The sequence below is a fragment of the Colletotrichum paranaense genome (assembly GCF_030867605.1).
Source record: "Colletotrichum paranaense strain IMI 384185 chromosome Unknown Scaffold_14.1, whole genome shotgun sequence".
NCBI lineage: Eukaryota > Fungi > Ascomycota > Sordariomycetes > Glomerellales > Glomerellaceae > Colletotrichum > Colletotrichum paranaense.
In genome coordinates this window covers 446,382-473,136 of record NW_026848972.1, presented here as the reverse complement: position 1 = coordinate 473,136, position 26,755 = coordinate 446,382, and the positions used below count along the sequence as shown (strand labels likewise).

Below are 26,755 nucleotides of genomic sequence, written 5' to 3'. Positions count from 1 at the left end.
ACCTATTAAAAATATCTATATAAAAGACTAGCTACTTAGTTAGATACTACTAAGCTTTAATAATAATAATAAAATAATATTTAGCCCAGACCCTAGCTTTCTTATAAAGTACCTTAATAATAAGTATATAGAATAAGAAAATTATAAATACGATTAATACTAAATTTACTATATTAAAAAGGCTAAAGTATAAAGAGAGTACTAAGAGAGATATAAATAAAAGAACTATTTAAAGAAATAAATAATAAAAAACTAAAAAAGCTAATTATAAAAGAATAATAAAAAGTAAAAATAAAAAAAAAGTTTTTATATATAACTAAATAATATAACGATATATACTTACGAGTTAACTTCGATATTTATAGACGAGGACTAAATACTATTATTAATAGCGGCATATAAAAAACTTATATTTTACTAAAAATAGTAAATAAACTTAATTTATTATAGGTATAAAAGGATAACTTATATTAACTATAAATAGTAAAAAAAGAACGAGTTAATTATAATTATAAATATATTAATTAAGAAACCGTATACCTCTTAATATATATTAATAACTAATAAGAATAACTATAATATAATATTATAGAGATCGGAAATATTAATATTATCCTAAAAATCTCGTAATTACGAAAGTATAACTTATAAATAAATTAGATTACTAACTAAGTCTTCTAAGAAAATTTAATTACTAAATAACTTAAAAAGAAAAAGGGTTTAAACGGATTTTTAATAATTCCTAAAAAACGAGAATAAATACGATATATAGCTTTTATTAAAATAGTAAAAAGCTTTAAGAAGTTCGTATACGGTACCGATAATTAAGGATTATAACGACTCTAAACTATACCCGAGGAATACTAGATATATATAAAACTATTTATAAAACCTAAAAAAATAGGATTACTAAAATATAGTAACTAGGATATAGAAATCGAACTTAAAAAAAGAATATAACCTAAGTTCTATCCGATATACTTAATAAACTAAGAAGAATAGGAATATCTTAATAAATATATCGATAAGAAGCTTAAAAAGGGATATATTTAACTATCGAATTCTCTTATAAGATTCCCCTTATTCTTTATACTAAAAAAGGGCAGAAAATTAAAACTTATTATTAACTATAAAAAACTTAACGAAATTACAAAAAAAAATTACTATCCCTTACTACTTATTACCGAGCTTAGAAACCTATTTTACGGAGCTAACTAGTTTATTATTATAGATCTTAAAGAAATATTTAATTAGATTTAAATTAAAAAAGGAGACGAGTAAAAAATAGTATTCCGAACTCGTAAAGGACTCTTTAAGTACCTTATTATACCTTTCGGACTTACTAATACTCCGGTAACTTTTTAAACGATAATTAACTACGTATTCTAGGAGTATATTAATATTTTTATTATTATTTATATTAATAATATCCTCATCTTCTCCCCTAATCTCGAAATATATAAAAAGCATATTTATATAGTATTTTAAAAACTTTAAAACGCTAAGCTATATACTAAACTTTCTAAGTATAAGTTCTATATATAAAAAGTAGATTTCTTAAGATATATTATTATACTAGGACAAATTTATATATAAGTATTAAAAATAAAAATAGTTAGGGACTAGCTTATACTATAGAACGTTAAGGACGTATAAAGATTCTTAGGATTTATTAACTTCTATTAACGATTCCTTAAGGACTATACTAATATAGTTAGACCTCTTAATAACCTAATATAAAAAGATACCCTATTTATTTAAGACCTTAAGTATAAAGAAGTATTTATTAAAGTTAAGAACATAGTCGTCTCTGAACTAGTTACTATAATCCCGGACCCCTAAAAACCTTTTGAAGTCGAGATTAATACTTTAAACTTCGCTATAAGAGTAGTTTTAAAATAATAAAATAAATAAAAAAAGCTTTACCTATATTACTTTTATTTTAAAATATTTTACGGAATAAAATTAAATTAGTAAATCTATAATAAGGAACTAATAATAATTATCGAAGTATTTTAAGAATAGAAACTATAGTTATTTAGAACTAAGTATAAAGTAACGGTCTATATAGACTATAAGAATTTCGTAAATTTTATAATAAATAAAAATCTAAATAAACGATAGGTTAAATAAAGCGAATTCCTATTTAAATATAACTTCTAAATTATTTATTAAAAAGGCTTAGAAAATAGTAAAATAGACGTTCTTAGTAAAAGACCCGATTATAAAGTCGTAGTCCCTAAAGAAATATAAGTTATTCTTAAGTAAGAGAAGGATAGTAGCCTTATACTAACTACGAAGTATCTTATAATAACTAAAAAGATTAATACTAACCCGACTAAAAAAATAACCCCTAAACTTATTATAAAAATTTATAATATACTAGTATACGGTTACTAAGGAATTACTAAAACGTAAAAACGGATTCGCTAGTACTATAATAAATCCGCTATACGTACTAAAATTATAGAAGTAATTAAGGATTGCGTAACTTATAAAAAAAATAAGAATAGCTTATATAAGCCTTATAATAAGTTATAACTATTATAACTACTAATAAAAGCATAGTAATTTATTATATAAGATTTTATTATTAAACTATTAAAGTTTAAGGAACTATTTATTAAAATATAATACGATAGTATCTTAATTATAATTAACTGACTTACTAAGTTCGTATATTTTATTTCCTATAAAAAATCAAATATTACAAAAGACTTAGTATATATATTTACTAAGGTTATACTTTCGAACTACGGTTTATTAAAAAAAATTATTTTTAATAAAAATAAACTATTTATTTTAAAATTTTAAAAATCTCTAATTTCGTAACTTAATATAAACTATAAACTATTAATATTATTTTATTTACAAACCGATAAATAAATAAAAAGGATTAACTAAATCCTTAAAATATACCTTCGTTATTATATAAACTATAACTAAGATAATTAAGTAGTACTCTTACTAATAGCCTAGTTTATATATAATAGCGTAGTTAGTAAAAGTATAAGAGAATCCCCGTTTTACTTTAATTACGGATTCTAATTAATAATATATAGAGAAGTATAATAAGGACTATAAGCTATAAAAGCTATAGTAGATATAAGTAAACTTAAAGAGATCTATAAATAAGCTTTACTAAACCTTAAGTTTATATAATAGTATATAAAAAAGAACGCAGATAGATTAAAAATTAAAGGACTATCTTTAAAAAAGGGGGATAATACCTATTTCTTTTATTATAATATTAAAACAAAATAGCTAAGTAATAAATTAGACTATAAAAAACTTAAACTTTTTAAAATTATTAAGAAAGTCTTACTAATTAATTACGAATTAAAACTACTAAATATAATATAATACTATCCCGTCTTCTATATCTTACTACTCGAGCCCGTACTAAGAAGTTCGTATATAAAAGATTATATTATTATTAAACTAAATTAATTAGAATATAAAATTAAGTAAATTATTAACTATAGAGTTAGAAATAGAATATAAGAATTCCTTATTAAATAAAAAGGCTATAAATACGAAGAAAATATATAAGAACCTATTATAAACCTCTAGAACTCTTAATAACTTCTTAAGGACTACTAGAGAACGATACTAACGGGCCTAGGGACGCGAACTCGTTACTAATCCTAAAAATAGACTAGTCTATATTATTAAGAACTTATATAAACTATAACTCTTTAACTATACTACGCTTATAAGTATTTAACGCAAACTCTAAAGTATTAGACTTATTTACCTCTTATATTCCCTAATAGAAGGTCTTAGCTTAACGCTTACGTACTAGCTTCTAAGTTTTCTAAATATAAGATAAACGACTAGTAATAGTAGTTATTAACGATTAAAAACGAGCTAACTCCTTATAAAGCCTTAGAAGCTCCTTATCTACCTTCTCCTCTTTTTTATCCTACTCTCTTTATTAAGTATTAAGTTTTTAAACTATAAAGAACGTTAGGATAATATAAAAATAAGAAGAAAAATAAACTTACGAGTTAAAACTATTAATACCCCGTCGCAAGGCTTTTTTGCTTTAATATAGGTTCGATAATAAGAAAAACCTTCCCTAAACCGATACGGAACCTTAGTACGAAAATAACGAGTATAAGGTATATCGGTAATTACTAAACAAGCTTCGATAAATTCTAAAAGCGCAAGGTGCTTACGATCCTTTATCTCTATTTTTCTAAATTTCGTTTTTAAACTTAATTTTTTTACGTAACTTAATATAGTATTAGTATCGTAAACAATAAAATAATAAAATAACTTAACTAGCCCTAACCTAGGCTATAGATATTTATTTATAAGTTTACGGGACTAGACCTTTAAAAGGGAGACCTAATATTACGACCTAATATATATAACTAAAACTAGGGCCTGCCCCATAGGCCTACGGTAGCTACGATACGCTATATATATATAAGGACGCTAATATAAGAGTCACCCTAATAGAATAAAAGAACTATAAATAAAGTTACGTAATAATAAGAAGGACTAACGGATAATAAGTAGTTTATAAATAGGACTAATAAAATAAAGATAGTCTACCCTATAGGACTAATATCGTAATATCGGTCCTAATTATAAAAGAACTATTTAGATAGTATACGGGACTTATATATAGTATAGACTTAAGCCGGGCTTAAGGATAGACTTCCTATAGCTTCTTTAGTAATTAACTTAGTATTAAATCTTATAATCGTTTTTAGCTATTTTTACTAAGAACCCCTTTTAATAAGACTATAATTAATTACCGAAGCCTTACTTATTTTATAACTTATAAATATAGCTTTAGAAAAGCTATCTAGGACTACGATACTATTTACTTAATATTCGTAGCCTTAACTTCTACTAATATACTTACTACGACTAGCTAACCGTAACAAATAGGTCCCCCCCTTTAGGGCTTAATAAATTCTTAAGCCCCCTCGACGCCCTAACTATCGTAACTAACATAAGTATACTTAAAAAATAATATAATACTTTTTAATAATATAAAATCTAACTAAGTAATAATACGAACGTTATAAATAACCGGGCTAATATAGACGTTAAGATTTAGTATATCGATATTAGCTTAGAAATTATACTTTATAGAATTAAAAATCCCTTTAATACGGGCTATATTATAAATATAAAAGAATATATAAAGGGCCCCTTAACCCTTAATAAAAAGAAGTATATAATATAGGATTTAGCTATTTATATAGGTTAGTATTAAGAGGTCTTATATACGTTAAAATAAGTATAGCTTACCCTCTAAATAGGTAGTAAAAAGTCGGGAGCTATTTTAATTAGTAATTAGGTATAGAGCGCAATATACCTAGTTTTCCTTAATACGTAATATATAGTACGGCCCTAGCGGATTGCTCCGTCGGGGGGTCGCTCTAATTTATATTTAGATTAAAAAGTTTATAATATATATTTCTTAGTAGAGTAGCAACTAGTATCTATTTAAAGAGAAATAAATAAATAAGTTTTAATATAAAGGTTTCATATTTATAATACTACGAGCTCGTTATATAGATTTTAAGTATATTAAGTTTATTATTATTAATATAATATAAACTTTTAAGAAATCTTAATACTTTTATATATTAATAAGATCTTAATATTATTAAAATATAAATAAAATAAGTTTAATAAAAAGAAGTAATAAAGACTATTTAATACTAAGTAAGTTTAAAAAGAAATCTATTTATATTTAAATACTAAAGAATTATATTCAAACTTTTAAGTTAAAATTTATTTTTATAAGTAGCTACTACCTCTTATTATTAATTATTTTTTAAAAAGTAAATTATATAATAATAATAGTTCTATAAGAGATTAGACTATAAGTACTTAACTAGCGAGGCTATAATATAGATATAAGTATATTATAAGACTAAAGCTTATAAAGTCTTTTAATAAAGCTTTATTTTATAAAAAGTTCTTATAAAATATATTTATATGCCCCAGTTACTAACTTATTAATAACTTATTATTAAATATATTCTAAATTTATTATAATTACTCCTCTTTTATATAATTTTAGTCCCTAAAGTTAATACGTAATATATTCTTTTAATAATAATAATATTATTATTAAAGTTATTATTTATGATAGTTTTTTTTAAAAATATTAAATAAAGTACTTTTTTATAATAAAGTATTTTATTTATATTATTATTTTATTTATTTATATTTTCTACCTTTAGCAATTACTTAAGTAGTTCTTAATATTAATTATATAGAATTAATATATAATATTAATAAATACTCCTACTATTTCGATAGACTATTTTTTTTTAACTTTTTTCTTCTTTTTTAACTTTTCTTTTTATAAAGTTTTTAATAGATTATCAATAACAATATTAGACGCCTAACGCTACTATTTTATAAACTACTTACTTAGCTAAGTTTACTACCCCTCCTAATAGTAATAACTTATAACAGTAGTATTAGAGATACTCTCGTTACCGTTATTAAAAATAATATTAACTTTATATTTATTATATTTTAAACTTTACTTATATATATATATATATATATATATCCTCGTTACCTCGTTTTTTTTATTAAAATTAAAAGACGCTATTTCTTTTACTATTTATTATTATTATTATTATTATTATTATTATGATTATTATTATTATTATTATTATGATTATTATTATTATTATTATTATTATTATTATTATTATTATTATTACCTATCAAACTATCTATTTTAAAAATATTTAGAATATTAAAAAGCTAACTTATTAACTTATAAAAATACCTTAAGGGCTAGTAGTTCGATTCTATTAATATTATACTTAATAATCCTAATTTATAAGAAGATTATTTTAAAAAATATTAAGTAGCTATTATTAACTTAAAAATTAAAAAAAAAATATTTTTTTTATAAATATTACTATTATTAACGCATAGTTTATATAATATAGCTTTAATATATATCGCCGTCAATGATCTTAAACTTTATAAGAGGGAAAGTTAGAAAGGTAGAAAATCCAAAAAAATAGTCTATCGAGATAGTAAGAGTATGCACTAATACTATATATTAATACTATATAAACGATACTAAGAATTGCCCGAGCAGCTAGTAAAAGCAAAATACAAAGATAAATAGCTTTAATATACTTAATAAACTTAAAAATATTATTAATATTTTAATATTATTATAGTAAAATAGGAAATTTACAAAGATTAAAAAAAAAAATCTAAAGCTATTAAAAAAAGTAAAAGGTAGGGGTTAGTTTTTAGCTATTTAGAGAGCGATTAATATATTATAATAAGGTTTTTAATATTTTAAGTTTAGCTAATATTAATAATTAATAATAGCTATATTAGCTATAGCTAGTTATAGCTAGTTATTATTAAGTAATATAAAGTCTTATTAAAATACGTAATAAAAACTTAATATTAACTTTAATAAACTAGCTTACTTATAAAGGCGAAGATGGCCCTTAATAAGGCGGGCTAGACCCTAAAGGAATTATTATTTTATACATATTTTATTATTATTATTTAATAATAATATATTAACCGGTTACTAAGTTAATAATACGTATTTATAATAAAGTATTCTAATTATTATAATCTATAAGAGTCTATTTAACTTTATAATTATTATTATTATTAAGTTATTAAGTAAAATAAAGGACTTTTCTTTTCTTATTAATTATATATATATTTACTTTTTTTCCTTTCTATTTAATAACCGTTTTATAAATTCTTTTTTATTTAATTACGGGGTTCTTTTTATAATATTTTAATTTCTATATTGTTTTTAATTATGCTTTTTTTATTTTATTATTATTAAGCGTTTATTAAAATATTTATTATTTTACGTATTTAGACCGTACTTAGTATTAAGTATAAGCCTAAAGAGGGCTTTTATAATCTTTATAATAGTACTCTTTACGTTTGCTATTTACTTAGTATATATTATAATATTAATAAGCTTAACGTATATAATAAGCGAGCTACTTAGATAAGCGAGCTACCTACCTAACCGCGACTATATTATATTTATAACTAAAAAGTAGTACTTAGAAAAGTAATTTAATTAAAACTATTTAGTATCCTCTTTTTTAAACATTTTTTTAGCAATTTAGTATATTTGCGTATTATAATTAGTATTCCCATAGACGCTATATCGTCGTTAACTTATTTTAGTCCTTAGCTAACAACTATTACTCCGATACGTTTCTTTCTTAATTTAGGTTATTACCTCTCTCTATAACTAAAGGTCTTCCCTATTAGTTATTATAAGACTTTTTTTTTATCTAAGACGTATTTTCTTAGCCTTCTTACGTTAGCTAAGTAGGTTATTCTCTTCTTAAAGGATCTAGTTCTCTAATTTTAATAAAGTAATTTAGTATATAAATCCTCGTACCCCCTTTAATAAATACTCTATAGCTTTAATAATCGAAGTTAGAGAGCTATATTAATAACGGGCGATTCGATTTTTAATAAGTTATAATTATAAAAATACTTTTATTAGGTTATTTAGTATTTAGGAAGTCTAGGCCGGTAGTATTATCGGGAGGGATCCTAGAGGTATCGGAGTGTATAACTTTACGTTAAGCTTAAATAGTATACTTTTTATATTTAAAAATATAAGCCCGGCCCCTCTAAATCCTCTTTAAATATTTTTTTTTATAATCGCTTATACGAATGCTTTATAAAACGTAGGGAAGAAGTCCTCCTTTATAATATAGGTATTACCCTATCGTATCTTTTTTTTAATTTCTTAGTTATATGCCGTTTTTAAAGGTCTAAAATATCTAATATCTAAGGGCTATAATAGATAAAATAAATAAGCTAGTATATAAAGGGTAACGATATTATTCTTTTTATAATATAATTTAAAGTCCGTAAAGTAGTAATTTTTATATCTATTGATAATAAAGAGGCGATATTGACCTTTTATACGTAGTTTTATATACTGTTTAAAGTATTTTACCTAATTTAGGCCTCTTTTATTTATTATTTATCCGTTTTTAGATATTACGATTACCTAATTGCGTAGTAAACTAGATTCCGTATACTAAGTAGAGAGGTAATAATACCCCATAACGATAATATATAGTAGAACGCTATAGCCCGACGAATTAATAGCCTAAATAACTATAACCTATTTATAATTACTAAGCTATATTATTTTTATATTTAAACGCCTTTTTATACTCGTAACGACTATTCTAAATATAATCTAGCTTATTATAAAGCTAGTTTTATTAAAGTTATAAATATTAGACTTTATGATACCGTATTTTATAATTATATTCGCTACGAGGCAAAACTACGTATTTATCGTATTTAGATCTTTATATTAAGCCCTTTTATAATCGTATTTATAAAAAAATCGTATCTAGAGCTATAATTAGTATTTAATAAAGTTAAAAGCCTAGTGCTTCTTAACGGGGGGCGCGTTATAGTTAGTAAGTAGTTAATTAGCTATATTTTCTATATTACTAAGGTAGGGAAGAAACGATCGGGAATCTAGGTTAAGAATATACTTAACTAGCTTCTCTTTTTTAAGTATAGTTAATTTTTATGAGTTTAGTATAATATCTTACCGTGCGGGTATGCTTTTTAAACGGGTACTTAAGGTCTTAAGAAGGACTAAGTAGATCTTAGTTACTACTCGAATACTTAGTTTTAGGGTTTTTTTAATAGCCTAGATCGCTAAGTTTAACTAAGCCTCTTTAGTTTATAATATTATAGTTATATTATAATGTTACATAAAGTAAAAAGTAGAAAATAAGATAGTCGCGGTCGGGTAGGTAGCTCGCTTATCTAAGTAGCTCGCTTATTATATACGTTATTTATATTATTAATTATTATATTATTAAATATATTATAATATACCCGCCGAGGCTTTATAGCTATATTTTTTATATATTATTTTTAATATCTTTACACTTAAATAAGTTATTTAAATACTCTTTAAATAGTATAATAATAACGTTATAATTATTTATAATTATAGTTTAAAAAGCTTAATCAATTCTTTTTATTTTATTAAACTAAATATTTATAATAAGAAAAATAAGTAATAAAATTAATAAAAAGCTTATAATTATAATAATTAATTTATACTTCGAAATACTAATAGTCCTCTCTAGCTTTTTACTTAACAGCCTTAGCTACTTACTTATAATACTATTTTTTAAAAATACTTTTTTAAAAATATATAAAGCTTAGTAAATTATAACTATTTATATTATAATAAAAGTTAAATTAAAAAAAAACTTTATTATAATAATTAATAATATAGTACTAGAACAGGATAGGGCAATTAGTCTTAGTAGTTCTTTTTTAAAGCTAATTAAGTAAAAAAAGATTATAAGAAGTCCGATCGGAGTAAGATATAAGAAGAAGGGCCCCGATTAGAAATAAATAACTTAATAGCGCGGGTTTTTATTTTAATTAGATATATACCTTTTTAAAATCAGAACTAAAGCTTTTTTACTAATTTATTTTTAAATATAATAATATAAGATAATTAAGAAGTTTACCTTTCTAATTTAGCTAATATTACCCTTAATTTATAGATATAACTCCTCTAATTAAGGCTATATTAAGCCGATTAAAAGAGGTATCTTATATTATTTTTATAAGTATTAGTAGTTCCTTAGAAGCACCGTACTATAAGAGTCCCTTATACCCTATACGTTTTTAGTACTTAATAATTATAAATTCCTAAGTTTTTATAAAGAAAATAATATTTATAAAAAGATTTTTGTATATATTATAATATTAATAATAATAATAATAGTTTAATTAAAATTAATTAGTTATAAATAGGTAAATAGTCTATCGAAATAGTAAGAGTATATACTAATACTATGTATTAATACTATATAATTGATATTAAGAACCGCCTAAGTAACTAGTAAAGGCAGAACATAAAATTAAATAAGTAAGTAAATAGAAATTTACTAAATTTAATTAATAATACGTAGTAAAAATAAAAGTAGAAATAGAAGTAGAAGTAAGTAAGTAGTAAAAAAATTTCTACTACTTATTAGTACTCGAGGCGGGCTATAGTAGCTAGTAGAAAATTTTAAATAGTGGTGTATAGTTAAAATAGCGGGTTTTTTTTAGTAGTTATCTACGAATATAGGGCATTGCTAAGATTCAGTTCCCTATTTCTATTGGCCCATTATGTAAGGTTAGCGATTCGGGGCTAGACTATAGGGCAGACCCCCCTGTCGATTGTCATAAGAGTGTCTGCCTATATATCGATTCTATCTCATCGCACTAAGCTAAAACTCTCTACTAGTCGATAGGTAATAAAGGGGTACTTACAGAAGAGAATGCTTACCCTCTTTGGCAGCCGGACAGGTTCACAATCACGACTGATAACGTGTTTGTACGGGTGGAGAGTTTTACTATCTAAACGCAGGGCTTTCATCGCGTTCCACCGCATGTCCCTAAGCAAATAGTCCTCAAATAATATGCTGATCAAGTGATGCTGACTGAGCCGTGTCGTCATGCGGGTCGAAGTAGAGTTTGCGATATCTAACAGCTAGATGGGCGAGGGTGGATGTGTGTCATTTTCTACACCACAACCCGACTCGTCGAAACGTAACCTCAGCTTGGTCTTTTGCGAAATAATCTACTTCGCTTTGAAATTGGGAAGATGATGACACTGCAGGCATGAGACCCTTGGTCGGGGCTGGAAAATAAATCGTTGCCGGGCGCGATAGTGAGTCGTGACGCTTCCTGATGTCTGCCCAAGAGAACTATTCAAGGTCCCATAGACTCGTCTAACTGAACCAGCGCAAATATTCTACCCAATACAACTAGGACGTCCATAATGCAAGGGCCGGTAGAGTACAGTCTCGATAATACAAAAGAGAAATACGAATACGCAATGCGAGCCTGCTCTAATCTCCTACATGTATTCCATAGAGACTACTCTATGGAGAATTCTAGAAAGATCAGCACAAATGGACTGCTATAGCACATTTGCGAAACCGAGCTGAATTTCTAGTAACGTTGTGGATTGTACGGAGATAGGGAGGTGAAAAAGGTCTACTCCGGATTTAATCGTAGATGCTGCGCTGTGATGTGAAGGGGCACGGGGCCTCAGGGGTGGCTTAGATATGCATCGACGCTCCACGCCTTCCCGAATGAAGTGGTAGGCGGAGTAAACCTTCACAGGGGCTTTCTGCCGTAAACCCAGACAGACGGGTCCGATTACAAGGCCGAAAGCGAACACTTCGGTTTTGGGATCGCGTGCATCAAGCGTTGATCGATGTCAAAGTCGAACAAGAAATCATCGCGATAAACAGCGCATATAAAGACAATGATGTGATTTGCGTTCGGCACTGCATTTCATCTGATTGTGATTCGACACATCAATTCTTGGCTCTTTTTCCAAGCATACACGATATTACTTTGAAGAAAAGCTTGACTTTGAAAAGCAATTATGGTCAGGGTGATCACTTTCCTGAAGGTTGCCGCCTTCGCGGGACTTGCTTCCGGCTCGGCGTGTTCAGGTCAGACGTTGGGTAACTTGCCTCACCCAATCGCCGTAAACGCTACCATCACCCCATTCACTGTCAACATCACCGATGATGCCATTGAAAACTTGAAGGCTCACTTGCGACTCTATCGCCCACCTCGTGACACTTACGAAAGTGTCAACGCTGGCTGGGAATTTGGTGTCCCCAAGGAATGGCTCGTTAATGCTACGGATCAATGGCTGAACAACTACGACTGGTAAGTAAAACCCGAGACACTCCCCCAACAAACAATATAGGGTACTTGGCAAAGGTGCGGGAAAATCAATTGACACATGGTTAGGCGAGCTGAGGAAGCAGTACTCAACTCCATTCCCCAGTACAAGGTTGGTCTTACGGATGACGACGGCGAGGCCTACTCGATTCACTTTGCCGGCCTCTTTTCCAACAAGAAAGATGCTATTCCCCTTGTTATGAGCCATGGCTTCCCAGGTATGTCGCACTTCACAGAAACGGGATATGAGTTGGCACACACACCTCCATGTAACCTCCAAGAACATGGGGCACAATGCCAGTCGGTTTGCCGTGGCTGTTCGCTGATGAAGAACGGCACATAGACTCATACCAACTGTTCATGCCATTCTTGCAAATGATCCAGGCAAAGTATGCAGACACACCAGACGATATGCCATACCACATCATCGTACCGTCTCTTGTCGGCACGGGATTCTCCTCGCCGCCACCATTGACCAAGCCCTTCTACACCACTGACATGGCGCGCATCATGAACAAGTTCATGGTGGCGCTGGGGTTCGGCGAGTCGGGCTACATCGCCCATGGCACTGACGTGAGCTCCATGATCGTGGAGTACATGCTTGAGGCATATGACGAGGTGAAAGGTCAGAACACTCTCCCCCCTTTAGCACCATGACTTCAAGATGATCCCTGAACGATCATCATTTTTGCCCCCCATGTTATGATTCCCTCTCCTCAGCAGTCAGAAGCTAATGCCGGACCACTGCAGCTGCTCACGCAACCCTGTGGTGGGGTCACCCTGATTACGATTCTACCACGCAACTTCCCGCGAATGAGATGGAAGTGAATGCCCTGAAGCGTTTGGCATCCACGACCTCCTGGGGCGTTGGAAACGTCGCTGTTCACAGGGACAGATCCAGCACGATCGGACATACCATTGGAAACAGTCCAATCTCGATCCTCACATGGTAAGCCTTGACCTGCTCATTGAGACTACTTTCAGTCGCTTTCGCGTTGTTGATCTCGCGCCTTACTAACTGCTCAAAGGGTCGGAGAGAGATACGTCCTCTGGGCAGACCCCAGCGCGCCAATCTCCATGACGAACCTGCTGACGGACGTCTCCCTGTACTGGTTCACCGAGACATACCCGACGTCGTACTGGTGCTACGCCCAGTTCAGGTCGAGCCTGAACGACTCCATCCCGACTGCCCCTAATTACACGGGCAAGCGACTTGCCTACTCGTGGTTCGCCAACGACGTGTCCTCCCCGCCCAGCGCCTACTTCAAGAATCACAGCGACATCTATACCGACTTCTACCAGCATGACAAGGTACGATCTCATCTATCCGAGGCTAGAGCTGCACATTTACTCGAGTTGATTGATGGTTGACTTTTTTTAATCTATTTAGGGTGGCCATTTCGTTCCCATGGAACAGCCCGAGGCACTCTGGGCGGACCTTACTGACTTCATTCCCAAAGTTTGGGCTCAGTAAAGTACTCTAAGCAGTCCAAAGTCATTTGTCTTCAAAACATTTCTTGCGACGGAACTGAGTGTTCAAACTCGATGGAGGTTGATTAGCTCGTTCCAGCACGACCGTCGTGGCGAAGGAGGCACAGATCCATTTTGTCAAAACAAAGACTTATTCTTCACTTCTCTTCTATTACATACTTTGGGTAATAAACAGCTCATATTTCATTTTGCCTCAGTCTGGCATCCTCTACCGATATCCATATTGCCTCATCCAGCTGTTGATGTTATTCTGCGCTTATCTGCCGAAGTCGACTTTGAAAATTTTGATGATGTAGGCTGAATAGAGACAGGATGGCTCTGTACGACCGATGACCTTGACGAAGGATCGACACCTGGGTTGAATTTTGATATTCTACTCGTCCGATTCTGCTTTCTCTTCTTCAAATTGGTCGCACACATTCACACAGTTGCAATGGTCCCCGGGAGCCCGATAACCAGACCACAAACGGTACCAATGATCTCATCGTTCCCAAGAGCCGCAGCTTTTCTCGGTGTCTAATAAATAATTAAATAATAATAAATAAAAATATTATAAAGATATATTCAGAACGAGATTTATATATAATACAAACTTAAGCCGGGCTTAAGGATAGACTTCTTATAGCTTTTTTAATAATTAATTTAGTATTAAATTTTATAATTATTTTTAACTATTTTTATTAAGAATCCTTTTTAATTAGACTATAATTAATTATTATAACCTTATTTATTTTATAATTTATAAATATAGTATTAGGGAAGCTATTTATAACTATAATATTATTTATTTAGTACTCGTAACCTTAACTTTTATTAATATACTTATTATAATTAGCTAGCTATAATAGTTCTATTACTTACGTAAGCTTATATAAGTAATATTATTTATATAATTAATATTTATAATAATCTATTAGAAACGTAAATTAATATAGTATATAGTTTGCTTACGTAATATTAATAATAAAGTAAATAATAAGGTAAGTAAAGTTACCTTTGTAATACTTTATAATAAATATAATTATAAAATATAGTATTATAGAGTTTAATATATATAACTTAACGAGACTAGCTTTATATTACGGCTAGCTAGTTATAATAAGTATATTAATAAAAGTTAAGGCTACGAGTACTAAGTAAATAGTATTATAGTTATAAATAGCTTCTTTAAAACTATATTTTTAAGTTATAAAATAAGTAAGGCTTTAATAATTAATCGTAGTCTTATTAAGAGGAGTTCTTAATAAAAATAGCTAAAAATAATTATAAAATTTAATACTAAGTTAATTATTAAAAAAACTATAAAAAGTCTATTTTTAAGCTTAGTTTAAGTTTATATTATATATAAGTTTTATTCTTAAATATATCCTTTATTTATATATTATTTTAACGGGCCCCGTATTTTCAATATATGGGCTTTATATTTTAAAACGACGGGGTTTATATTTTTAATATACGGACCTTCTTATTTCTTATTATTACGTAACTTATCTTATTATTTTTCCGTTTTATAAAAGTTACTTTATATTCCGTATTTTTATATATATAATATATTATAGCCGCTATAAGCTTACGGAGTAGGCCCTAGTCTTAGTTATATATATTAAGTCGTAATATTAAGTCTCTTTTTTAAAGGTCTAGTCCTATAAACTTATAAATAAGTTATTTATTCCTAAGTTAGGGACTCGTTAAGTATTTTTTTTTAAAATATATTAATATAATATTAAGTCGTATTAAAAAACGTTTATTAAATAATTCTATTTCTAAGCTTTATTTAGCTTATAACGACGTATTTAATCGCTTTAGTTTTAATAACGTAATACTTTATACTTAATATTTTTATATAAAACGTACGTATTATATAGTTAAGGGGGCGAAGACTTATTAAAATTATAAAAGTTTAAAGCGTCCTTATAATAATCTTATTATTACGTCGAGCTATAAATATTATTATAGTTTTTTTTATTTTATAATTATTAATATTTTTATAATAAAAAGGCTAAGTAATTAGCGTTAAGAACTAAAAAAAGAAAAAAAAAAAAAAAAAAAGGCTAGCGATATTTTATTTAATTTTTATATAAAACTTACTTAGATTTAGTTTAAAATCGTAAAAATAGCTAGTCGTTTAGCCTAGATTCGGACTATTTAAAAAAAAGTAAAAGAACGGTATATCGAGACTTTTATTTAAAATATATAAAAATTAAAAAAAAAAGATCGTATTCTTTTTATATTAAATACTTATAAGTAATAAGTAATAAACGATTTTTAAGTAGTAGGTATTTTTAACGATATTAATTAGACTTTTTTTAGGATTAATAACGAGTTCGCCTCTTTAGGGCCGTTAGTATTAGATACTAACGTTCTTAAGCGTTATAATAATCCTATAAGAGTTTTTAAGAATATTAGAAATTCGTAATAAGTTCTTATATATTTTTTTTATATCTATAGCCCTTTTATTTAATAAGGTATTCTTTTTTATTATTTTTTATTTTATAATTAATAATTCTTTTAACTTCGTATTCTAATTAGTTTAGTTTAATAATAATATAATTTTCTATATATAAACTTCTTAATATAGGCTCGAGTAATAGGATATAAAAAATAGGATAATATCGTATCGTATTTAATAATCTTAATTTATAATTAATTAATAAGACTTTTTTAATAATTTTAAAAGGTCTAAGCTTTTTATAATCTAATTTATTATTTAGTCGTTTTGTTTTAATATTATAATAAAAGAGGTAAGTACTACCCCCTTTTTTTTAAAAATAGTCCTTTAATTCTTAATTTATTTATATTCTTTTTTATATATTATTATACGAACTTAAGGTTTATTAATACTTATTTATAAATTTTTTTAAGTTTCTTTATATTTACTACGGCTTTTATAGCTTATAGTCCTTATCGTATTTCTTTATATATTATTAGCTAGAATTCGTAGTTAAAGTAAAACGGGGATTCTCTCGTACTTTTACTAACTATATTATTATATACGAACTAGGTTATTAATAAAAGTACTATTTAATTATTTTAGTTATAGTTTATATAATAATAAAGGTATATTTCGAAGATTTAGTTAATTCTTTTTATTTATCTATCGGTTTATAAATAAAATAATATCGATAGTTTATAATCTATACCGAGTTACGAAATTAGGGATTTTTAAAATTTTGAAGTAAATAGCTTATTTCTATTTAAAATAATTTCTTTTAATAAACCGTAATTCGAAAGTATAACTTTAGTAAATACGTATACTAAGTTTTTTATAATACTTAATTTTTTATAAAGAACGAAGTACGCGAACTTAATAAATTAGTTAATTATAATTAAAATACTATCGTATTATATTTTAATAAATAGTTCTCTAAACTTTAGTAGCTTAATAATAAAGTCCTATATAATTAAATACTATACTTTTATTAGTAATTATAATAGTTATAACTCGCTATAGGGTTTATATAAGCTATTTTTATTTTTTTTATAAGTTACGTAGTCCTTAATTACTTTTATAATTTTAGTATATATAACGGATTTATTATAATATTAATAAATCCGTTTTTATATTTTAATAACTCCTTAATAACCGTATACTAATATACTATAAATTTTTATAATAAGTTTAGGGGTTATTTTTTTAATTGGGCTAGTATTAATCTTTTTAGCTATTATAAAAAGTTTTATAATTAATATAAGGCTACTATCCTTCTCTTATTTAAAAATAACTTATATTCTTTTAGGGACCGCGACTTTATAATTAGGTCTTTTATTAAGAGCGTTTACCTTATTATTTTCTAAACTTTTTAAATAGATAATTTAGAAGTTAAATTTAGATAAAAACTCGCTTTATTTAACTTATTATTTATTTAGGTTCTTATTTATTATAAAGTTTATAAAGTTTTTATAGTTTATATAAACTATAACTTCGTATTTAGTTTTAAATAACTATAGTTTCTATTCTTAAAATACTTTAATAATTACTATTAGTTTCTTATTATAAATTTACTAATTTAATTCTATTTTATAAAATACTTTAAAATAGAAATAATATAAGTAAAGCTTTTTTTTTACTTATTTTATTATCTTAGAACTACTCTTATAGCGAAGTCCGAGGTATTAGTCTCGACTTTAAAAGGTTTTTAAAGGTCTAGGATTATAATAACTAGTTTAAAAACGACTATATTTTTAACTTTAATAAATACTTTTTTATACTTAGGGTCCTAAACAAATAGGTTATTTTTTTATATTAAATTATTAAGAGGTTTAATTATACTAATATAGTCCTTAAGGAATCGTTAATAAAAATTAACGAATCCTAAAAATCCTTATATATCCTTAACGTTCTATAATATAGACTAGTTTTTAATTATTTCTATTTTTAATACTTATATATAGATTTATCTTAGTATAATAATATATCTTAAGAAATCTACTTTTTATATATAGAACTCGTATTTAGAGGGTTTAGTATATAGCTTAGTATTTTAGAGCTTTTAAAATACTATATAAATATATTTCTTATATATTTTAAAATCGGGGGAGAAGATAAGGATATTATTAATATAAATAATAATAAAGATATTAATATATTCTTAGAGTACGTAGTTAATTATTATTTAAAAAGTTATTAGAGTATTAATAAGTTTAAAAGGTATAACGAGGTATTTAAAAAGTTCTTTACGAGTTTAAAATACTATTTTTTATTTATCTCCTTTTTTAATTTAAATCTAATTAAATACTTCTTTAAAATTTATAATAATAAACTAATTAGCTTTATAAAATAGATCTCTAAGCTTAGTAATAAGTAATAAGGGATAGTAATTCTTTTTTATAATTTCGTTAAGTCTCTTAAAGTTAATAATAGGTCTTTATTTTTTTATTCCTTTTTTTAATATAAAAAATAAAAGTAATTTTATAAGAGAATTCGATAGTTAAATAAGTCCTTTTTTAAATTTCTTATCGATATATTTATTAAAATATTCCTACTCTTCTTAGTTTATTAAGTATATTAAAAAAAATTTAGGTTACGTTCCTTTTTTAAGTTCGATTTTTATATCCTAGCTACTATATTTTAATAATCCTATTTTTTTAGGTTTTATAAATAGTTTCGTATATATCTAGTACTCTTTAGGTATAGTTTAGAGTTATTATAATCCTTAATCGTTAGTACTATATACGAACTTTATAAATTTTTTTATTAAAATTATTTTAATAAAAACTATATATTATATTTATTCTCGTTTTTTAGGAGTTATTAAAAATCCGTTTAAACCCTTTTTTTTTTTTAAGTCGTTTAGTAACTAGATTTTCTTAAAGGACTTAGCTAATAATCTAATTTATTTATAAGTTATACTTTTATAATTATAAGATTTTTAAAATAACGTCGATATTTCCGATCTTCGTAATATTATATTATAATTATTCTTATTAATTATTAATATATATTAAAAAGTATATAGTTTTTTAATTAATATATTTATAGTTATAATTAACTCGTTCTCTTTTTATTATTTATAGTTAATATAGGTTATCCTTTTATATTTATAATAAGTTAAGTTTATTTACTATTCTTAATAAAATATAGGTTTTTTATATGTTACTATTAATAATAGCATTTAATCCTTATCTATAAATATCGAGGTTAACTCGTAAGTATGCGTCGTTACGTTATTTAATTATATATAAGAACTTTTTTTTTATTTTCGCTTTTTGTTATTTTTTTATAATTAGCTTTTTTAGTTTTTTATTATTTACTTTTTTAAGTAGTTCCTTTATTTATATCTCTCTTAATATTCCCTCTATACTTTAGTCTTTTTAATATAATAAATTTAATATTAATCGTATTTATAATCTTCTTATTCTATATATTCGCTATTAAGGTATTTTATAAAAAACCTAAGATCTAGGCTAAATATTATTTTATTATTATTATTAAAGCTTAGTAATATCTAACTAAGTAACTAGTTTTTTATATAAATATCCTTAATAAGTTTATTATTACGTCTTTATAAATAAAAACGGCTATTTTATTTATATACGAGGTACTAAAAATATTTATTATTTAAGTATTTTATTTAAAATAATTCTTTATAAAAGGGATCTTTGGGGTTAAGTAAAGAGTAGTCCTTATTTATATAAGAGGTTATTATAACCTTTTTACGTTCTTTAGTTTTATAGAACTAAATAGTTTAGTTATTTTTAAATAAATAAATATATTTATATTATAGTTCGTTATCGTCCTTTTTAGAGCTAGTATTATTAATACTAAGTAGTACTTTATAATCGATCTCTATTTAAGTACGTCGTCGGGCGATATTACGAGGTTCGTCCGAATTATAAAGTAATTCTACTTTATTAAAATAAAAAGAGCTAGTTCTTATTTTAATATTTTTTTCTTTTTTAAAGTTAAAATTAATTTTTCTTTTTTTTATAATTCCGAAGTTAAGAGTTAGTTTTTTAAATATTTTAATCTTATTTTTATATACGAAGTTTTTAAGCTATTTTTTAAATTTATAAATAAATTTTCTATTAGCGTTTACTTATTTTATTATATAAATAGACTTAGTTAGAATTTTATTTAAGTTAGCTTTTAGTTTAGTAAGTAGTTTCTAATTTATATAGTTTTATTATATTATATAAACGAGGCTATTTATAATTTCTTTAGTATTAGGTCCTCTTTTTTTAAATTTAAAGAGTTACTCCTTTATATTAACTAAGAGTCTTTATTTAATTCGTTTTTTAAAAAAGTAAAGTATATTTTTTATAATAGGGTTTATTTTAGCCTTCTTTTTTATATTTTTATAAATTTAAAAAAGCGTAGTAATATATTTAATATTATTTTTTTTTATAAATATAGGGTCGGTAAGCGGGTATTTTTATTTCCTTTATTATTATTATTAAGATTTTAATAAATAATATAGTATTATATTTAGATCGTCCCTTATTTTTAAGTTATTTTAGGTACTATCTTATTTATTCCTTATTATCTTAGTAAATAAGATAATTATTATCGTAATAAGCTATTTATAAGAGTTACTTATAAGGGACTTCTTTATTTATAATATTAGCTCGCTTTTTTAAAATAAGTTAGTATTAAATACGCTTAGTTTATTAATAGTCTCTAGCTATATATCTTAGTTTATTATAATTATAATACTTAAAGTCCTTTTTTTAATAAGGTTATTTCTTTTTAGTAATACTAAGGTCTATTAATCTATTATAATACCCTATTACAATAATTATTAATTTATATTTACGTTTATTATTAAGTTTAGCTCGGTTATTTTAAATATTCTATCTTTTTTATTTAAAACGTCGTTTATAAAATCGATTATTAATTTTAATTATTATATTAATATAATTATAAAGCTTATTTAATCGTTCTTATTAAAAAAGGTTATCTTTAACTTCTTTTTTTAGGCCGCAATAAAAGGCTATTATAAATATATTATTACCCTAATTAAGTTTAGAAATAATCTATTTAAACTTAAATACGTACTTACTAACTAACCCTTTTTATATAAGGGTTATAAGCTTTTATTTAGTAATTCGTTTTTTATTAAGGTTACTAAAGGTCTCCTTAAGTTTTTTTTTAAACTTATCGTAGTTATCGAAGATTTTTTTAGTATTTTTGTCCTAAAAATTACGTTCGTTTTTAAAGTAGTCTTTTATAGAGGGCTCGAACTAGATAAGGGTATCTTTTTTAAAAAATAAAGCTATATAATAAACCTTATCGGCTTTAGTAATAAAAGAGGTCCTATAATAGTATAAATAGGCCCTAGTTTAAATAAAAAATCCTTAGAAAGTATTTAGGGACCTATTATAGGGTTCTAATTTAGGGTACTTAGTTCTAAGTATTAAAAAAGGTCGGGGCGTTATAAGCTAAGTATAAAGTTGCTTATTTTTATTTTTAAGTTTAAGTATTATATTATATAATTACTAAATAATAAGTATAATTATTTTAATAAGCTATGCCGTACTATTATTACTAACGGTCGATATATTTATATTATTTAATTAGTCTTTTATAAAATAAACTTATTAAATAAAAGTAATTAAAGTATTATAACTAGCTAGTTATAATAAGTATATTAATAAAAATTAAGGCTCTACGAGTACTAAGTAAATAGTATTATAGTTATAAATAGCTTTTTTAAAACTATATTTATAAGTTATAAAGTAAATAAAGCTTTAGTAATTATGTTACGACTTAATATATATAACTAAGACTAGGGCCCGCCCCGCAGACTTACAATAGCTACGGTATATTATATATATAAGAGTATAGGAATATAGGGTAACTCCTATAGAACGGAAGAACTATAAATAAGTTATATATAAATAAGAAACGGTAATTATATAATAAAGTAATTATTATAATTACTCTAAGTAAGCGCTTATTAATATTTACTAAGCGATTACTTAATAAATAAAAGTAATTACTAATAAAAAATATATTTATAATCGGACTTATATATAGTACGGACTTAAGCTGGGCTTAGAGATAAACTTCCTATAGCTTTTTTAGTAATTAACTTAGTATTAAATCTTATAATCACTTTTAGTTATTTTTATTAAGAACTTTTTTTAATAAAACTACGATTAATTACCGAAGCCTTATTTATTTTATAACTTATAGATATAGCTTTAAAAAAGCTATTTATAATTACGATATTATTTATTTAGTATTCGTAATCTTAACCTTTACTAATATACTTATTATAACTAGCTAGCTATAATACTTTAATTACTCTTATTTAGTAAGTTAATTTTACGAAACTTATTAAGTAGTAAAACGAACGACGATATTTTTTAAGACCCTAAGTACTCCTTTATTTAATTCTAAATAACCCGTCGATTTAATTAGCGAGCTAGCTAGGGTTAAAGATAACGAAATACTTAATATTATTTATAACTTTAATAGTAATACGGTTTTTAAAAAAATAAATTATAAAAAAATACGACGTACTATTAAAAAAAGTAATAAATAAAATAAAGAACTTGCAGAGCTTTTTAATAATAACTCTATTTAAATAACTATAATTTTAACTAAGAATAATAAAAATATCGCTACTTTTTAAAATATAATTAACGAGGCTATAATTAACTTAGGAATTAAAAAAAGAAAAGTAAATAACTTAGAATAAGAAGTTAGAACCTTCTGAGCCGTTACTAATATTATTAAGACCCTTATAAATAAATAAAAAAAACTTAAGCTTAACGTACTTATTATTTTTAATAAAATTACTAAACGTTTTAAAAGATTCTTAATTTAAATTAAAACTTACTAAACGTTTTATATTACTAACTTCTATAATAAGACTAAATAAGTTATTTATATAATAACCTTTTTTAGAGGACGAGCCTTAGAATAGTTCGAACCCTTTTAAAAAGAGTTCTTTAATAATAATAGCTATTTACCTTATTATAAAAAAGAAACTACGAATATTTTTAGTAATATAATATGATTTTAAAGTACTTTTAAATCCCTATTTTAGGACTTTAATAAAAAACGATAAGCTAAAAAAGACCTAGCTAACCTTTAATAAACTAAGTCCGCCTCGTATTACGCTACTAAGTTTAGAAAACTCGTAGTATAACTTAATTTTATTAAAAAAACTTATATCTTTTTATTTTATTAAGGATTAAAAAATAAAGTTAAGGATAAACTTAATAAAATAGAAATACTAATAAAATTCCTATAGTACGTTAAGCTCGCTATTAAGATCGATACTTAATTATATAAATAACGTAAAAAAAAGGGAAAGGTATAACGCCCTTAAGCTAACTTTAATAAAAAATATTAAAACTACGGTAAATTACTAAATAACTACTAGAATAACTTAAGAAATTAATAATAATAAAGTACGTTTTATAGATAATACGGAGGACTTATAGACCTTAGTATTACTAAATATAAAGAACCGTAATAAAAAAAGGACTTTAAATATTATAATTATAATAAGCTAGGATATATAGTTAGAGATTATTAATAACCTAAGCGTATTTAATACTAACTTATTTTAAAAAAACGAGTTAATATTATAAGTAAAAAAGTCCCCTATAAATAACTCTTATAAATAGCTTATTATAATAATAATTATTTTACTTATTAAAATAATAAAAAATAAATAGGATAATACCTAAAGTAACTTAAAGATAAGGGACGATCCGGATACGATACTATACTATTTATTAAAATATTAGTAATAATAATAAAAGAAAAAAAAAATACTTATTTACCGACCCTATATTCTTAAAAAAAATAATATTAAGTATATTATTATACTTTTTTAAATTTATAAGAATATAGAAGAAAAAGCTAAAACGGACCTTATTATAAAAAATACGCTTTACTTTTTTAAGAAACGAATTAAATAAAGATTCTTAATTAGTATAAAGGAGTAACTTTTTAAGTTTAAAAAAAGAGGACCCGATATAAAAGAAATTATAAATAGCCTCGTTTATATAATATAATAAAACTATATAAATTAAAAACTATTTATTAAATTAAAAGCTAACTTAAGTAAAATTTTAACTAAGTTTATTTATATAATATAATAAGTAAATACTAATAGAAAATTTATTTATAAAGTTAAAAAATAGCTCAAAAAACTCTTATATAAAAATAAAATCGAAATAATTAAGAGACCGATTCTTAATTTTAGAGTTATAAAAGAAGGAAAAATTAATTTTAATTTTAAAAAAGAAAAAAATATCGAAATAAGAACTAGTTCTTTTTATTTTAACGAAATAGAATTATTTTATAATTCGGACGAACTTCGTAACGTTACTTAATAACGTATTTAAATAGAGATCGATTATAAAGTATTACTTAGCGTTAATAATATTAGCTTTAAAAAAGACGATAACGAACTATAGTATAAATATATTTATTTATTTAAAAATAACTAAACCGTTTAGTTTTATAAAATTAGAAAACGTAAGAAAGTTATAATAACCCCTTATATAAATAAAAATTACTCTCTATTCGACTACGAAGATCCCTTTTATAAAGAATTATTTTAGGTAGAATATTTAAATAATAAATACTTTTAGTACTTTATATATAAATAAAATAGCCGTTTTTATTTATAAAGACGTAATAATAAACTTATTAAGGATATTTATATAAAAAACTAGTTACTTAGTTAGATATTACTAAGCTTCGATAATAATAATAAAATAATATTTAGCTTAGATCTTAGCTTTTTTATAAAATACTTTAATAGCGAATATATAGAATAAGAAGATTATAAATACGATTAATATTAAATCTATTATATTAAAAAAGCTAAAATATAGAGGGAATACTAAGAGAGATATAAATAAAGAAACTACTTAAAGAAGTAAATAATAAAAAACTAAAAAAGCTAATTATAAAAAAACGATAAAAAATAAAAATAAAAAAAAAGTTCTTATATATAATTAAATAATATAACGACGTATACTTATAAATTAACCTCGATATTTATAAATAAGGACTAAACGCTATTATCGATAGTAGTATATAAAAAACTTATATTTTATTAAGAATAGTAAATAAACTTAACTTATTATAAGTATAAAAAGATAATTTATATTAATTATAAATAATAAAAAGAGAACGAGTTAACTATAATTATAGATATATTAATTAAAAGACCGTATACTTCTCAATATATATTAATAATTAGTAAGAATAATTATAGTATAATATTATAGAGATCGGAAATATTGACGTTATTTTAAGAATTTTATAGTTATAAAAGCATAACTTATAAATAGATTATATTACTAACTAGGTCTTTTAGGAAAATCTAGTTACTAAATAACTTAAAAAAAAAAAGGGTTTAAACAGATTTTTAATAATTTTTAAAAAACGAAAATAAATACGATATATAATTTTTATTAAAATAATAAAAAGCTTTAAGAAGTTCGTATACGGTATTAATAATTAAGGATCGTAACGACTCTAAATTATACTTAAAGAGTACTAGATATATATAAAACTATTTATAGAACTTAAAAAAATAGGATTACTAAAATATAGTAATTAGGATATAAAAATCGAACTTAAAAAAAGAACATAACCTAAGTTCTATCCGATATACTTAATAAACTAAGAAAAATAGGAATATTTTAATAAATATATTAACGAGAAACTCGAAAAGGGATATATTTAACTATTGAATTCTTTTATAAGATTCCCTTTATTTTTTATATTAAAGAAGGGTAGAAAATTAAAACCTATTATTAACTATAAAAAACTTAATAAAATTATAAAAAAGAATTACTATCCCTTATTACTTATTACTAAGCTTAGAGACCTATTTTACGGAGCTAATTAGTTTACTATTATAGATTTTAAAAACAATTTAACTAAATTCGAATTAAAAAAAGAGATAAATAAAAAACGGTATTCCGAACTTATAAAGGACTCTTTAAATATCTTATTATACCCTTCGGACTTATTAATACTCTAATAACTTTTTAAATAATAATTAACTACGTATTCTAAGAGTACGTTAATATT

The 26,755-nt window shown here is 24.6% G+C and overlaps 2 protein-coding genes across 2 annotated transcripts; one reads left to right on the top strand and one right to left on the bottom strand.

Moving 5' to 3' along the window:
• Nucleotides 1–3,969: 3,969 nt before the first annotated feature.
• On the bottom strand, nt 3,970–4,164 carry CPAR01_14009 (uncharacterized protein; the record flags this gene model as incomplete). Its single annotated transcript, XM_060498261.1, has 1 exon — nt 3,970–4,164. A coding segment is annotated over one exon (195 nt), but the record flags the coding sequence as incomplete, so codon positions are not given.
• An 8,281-nt stretch (nt 4,165–12,445) lies between these two features.
• Nucleotides 12,446–14,227, top strand: CPAR01_14008 (uncharacterized protein; the record flags this gene model as incomplete). The annotated part of the gene is made up of 6 exons (XM_060498260.1): nt 12,446–12,738; nt 12,823–12,971; nt 13,097–13,378; nt 13,504–13,702; nt 13,782–14,064; nt 14,144–14,227. The coding sequence occupies 6 exons, from the start codon at nt 12,446–12,448 to the stop codon at nt 14,225–14,227; spliced, it is 1,290 nt and encodes a 429-aa protein (XP_060342994.1).
• Between the last annotated feature and the right edge of the window lie 12,528 nt (nt 14,228–26,755).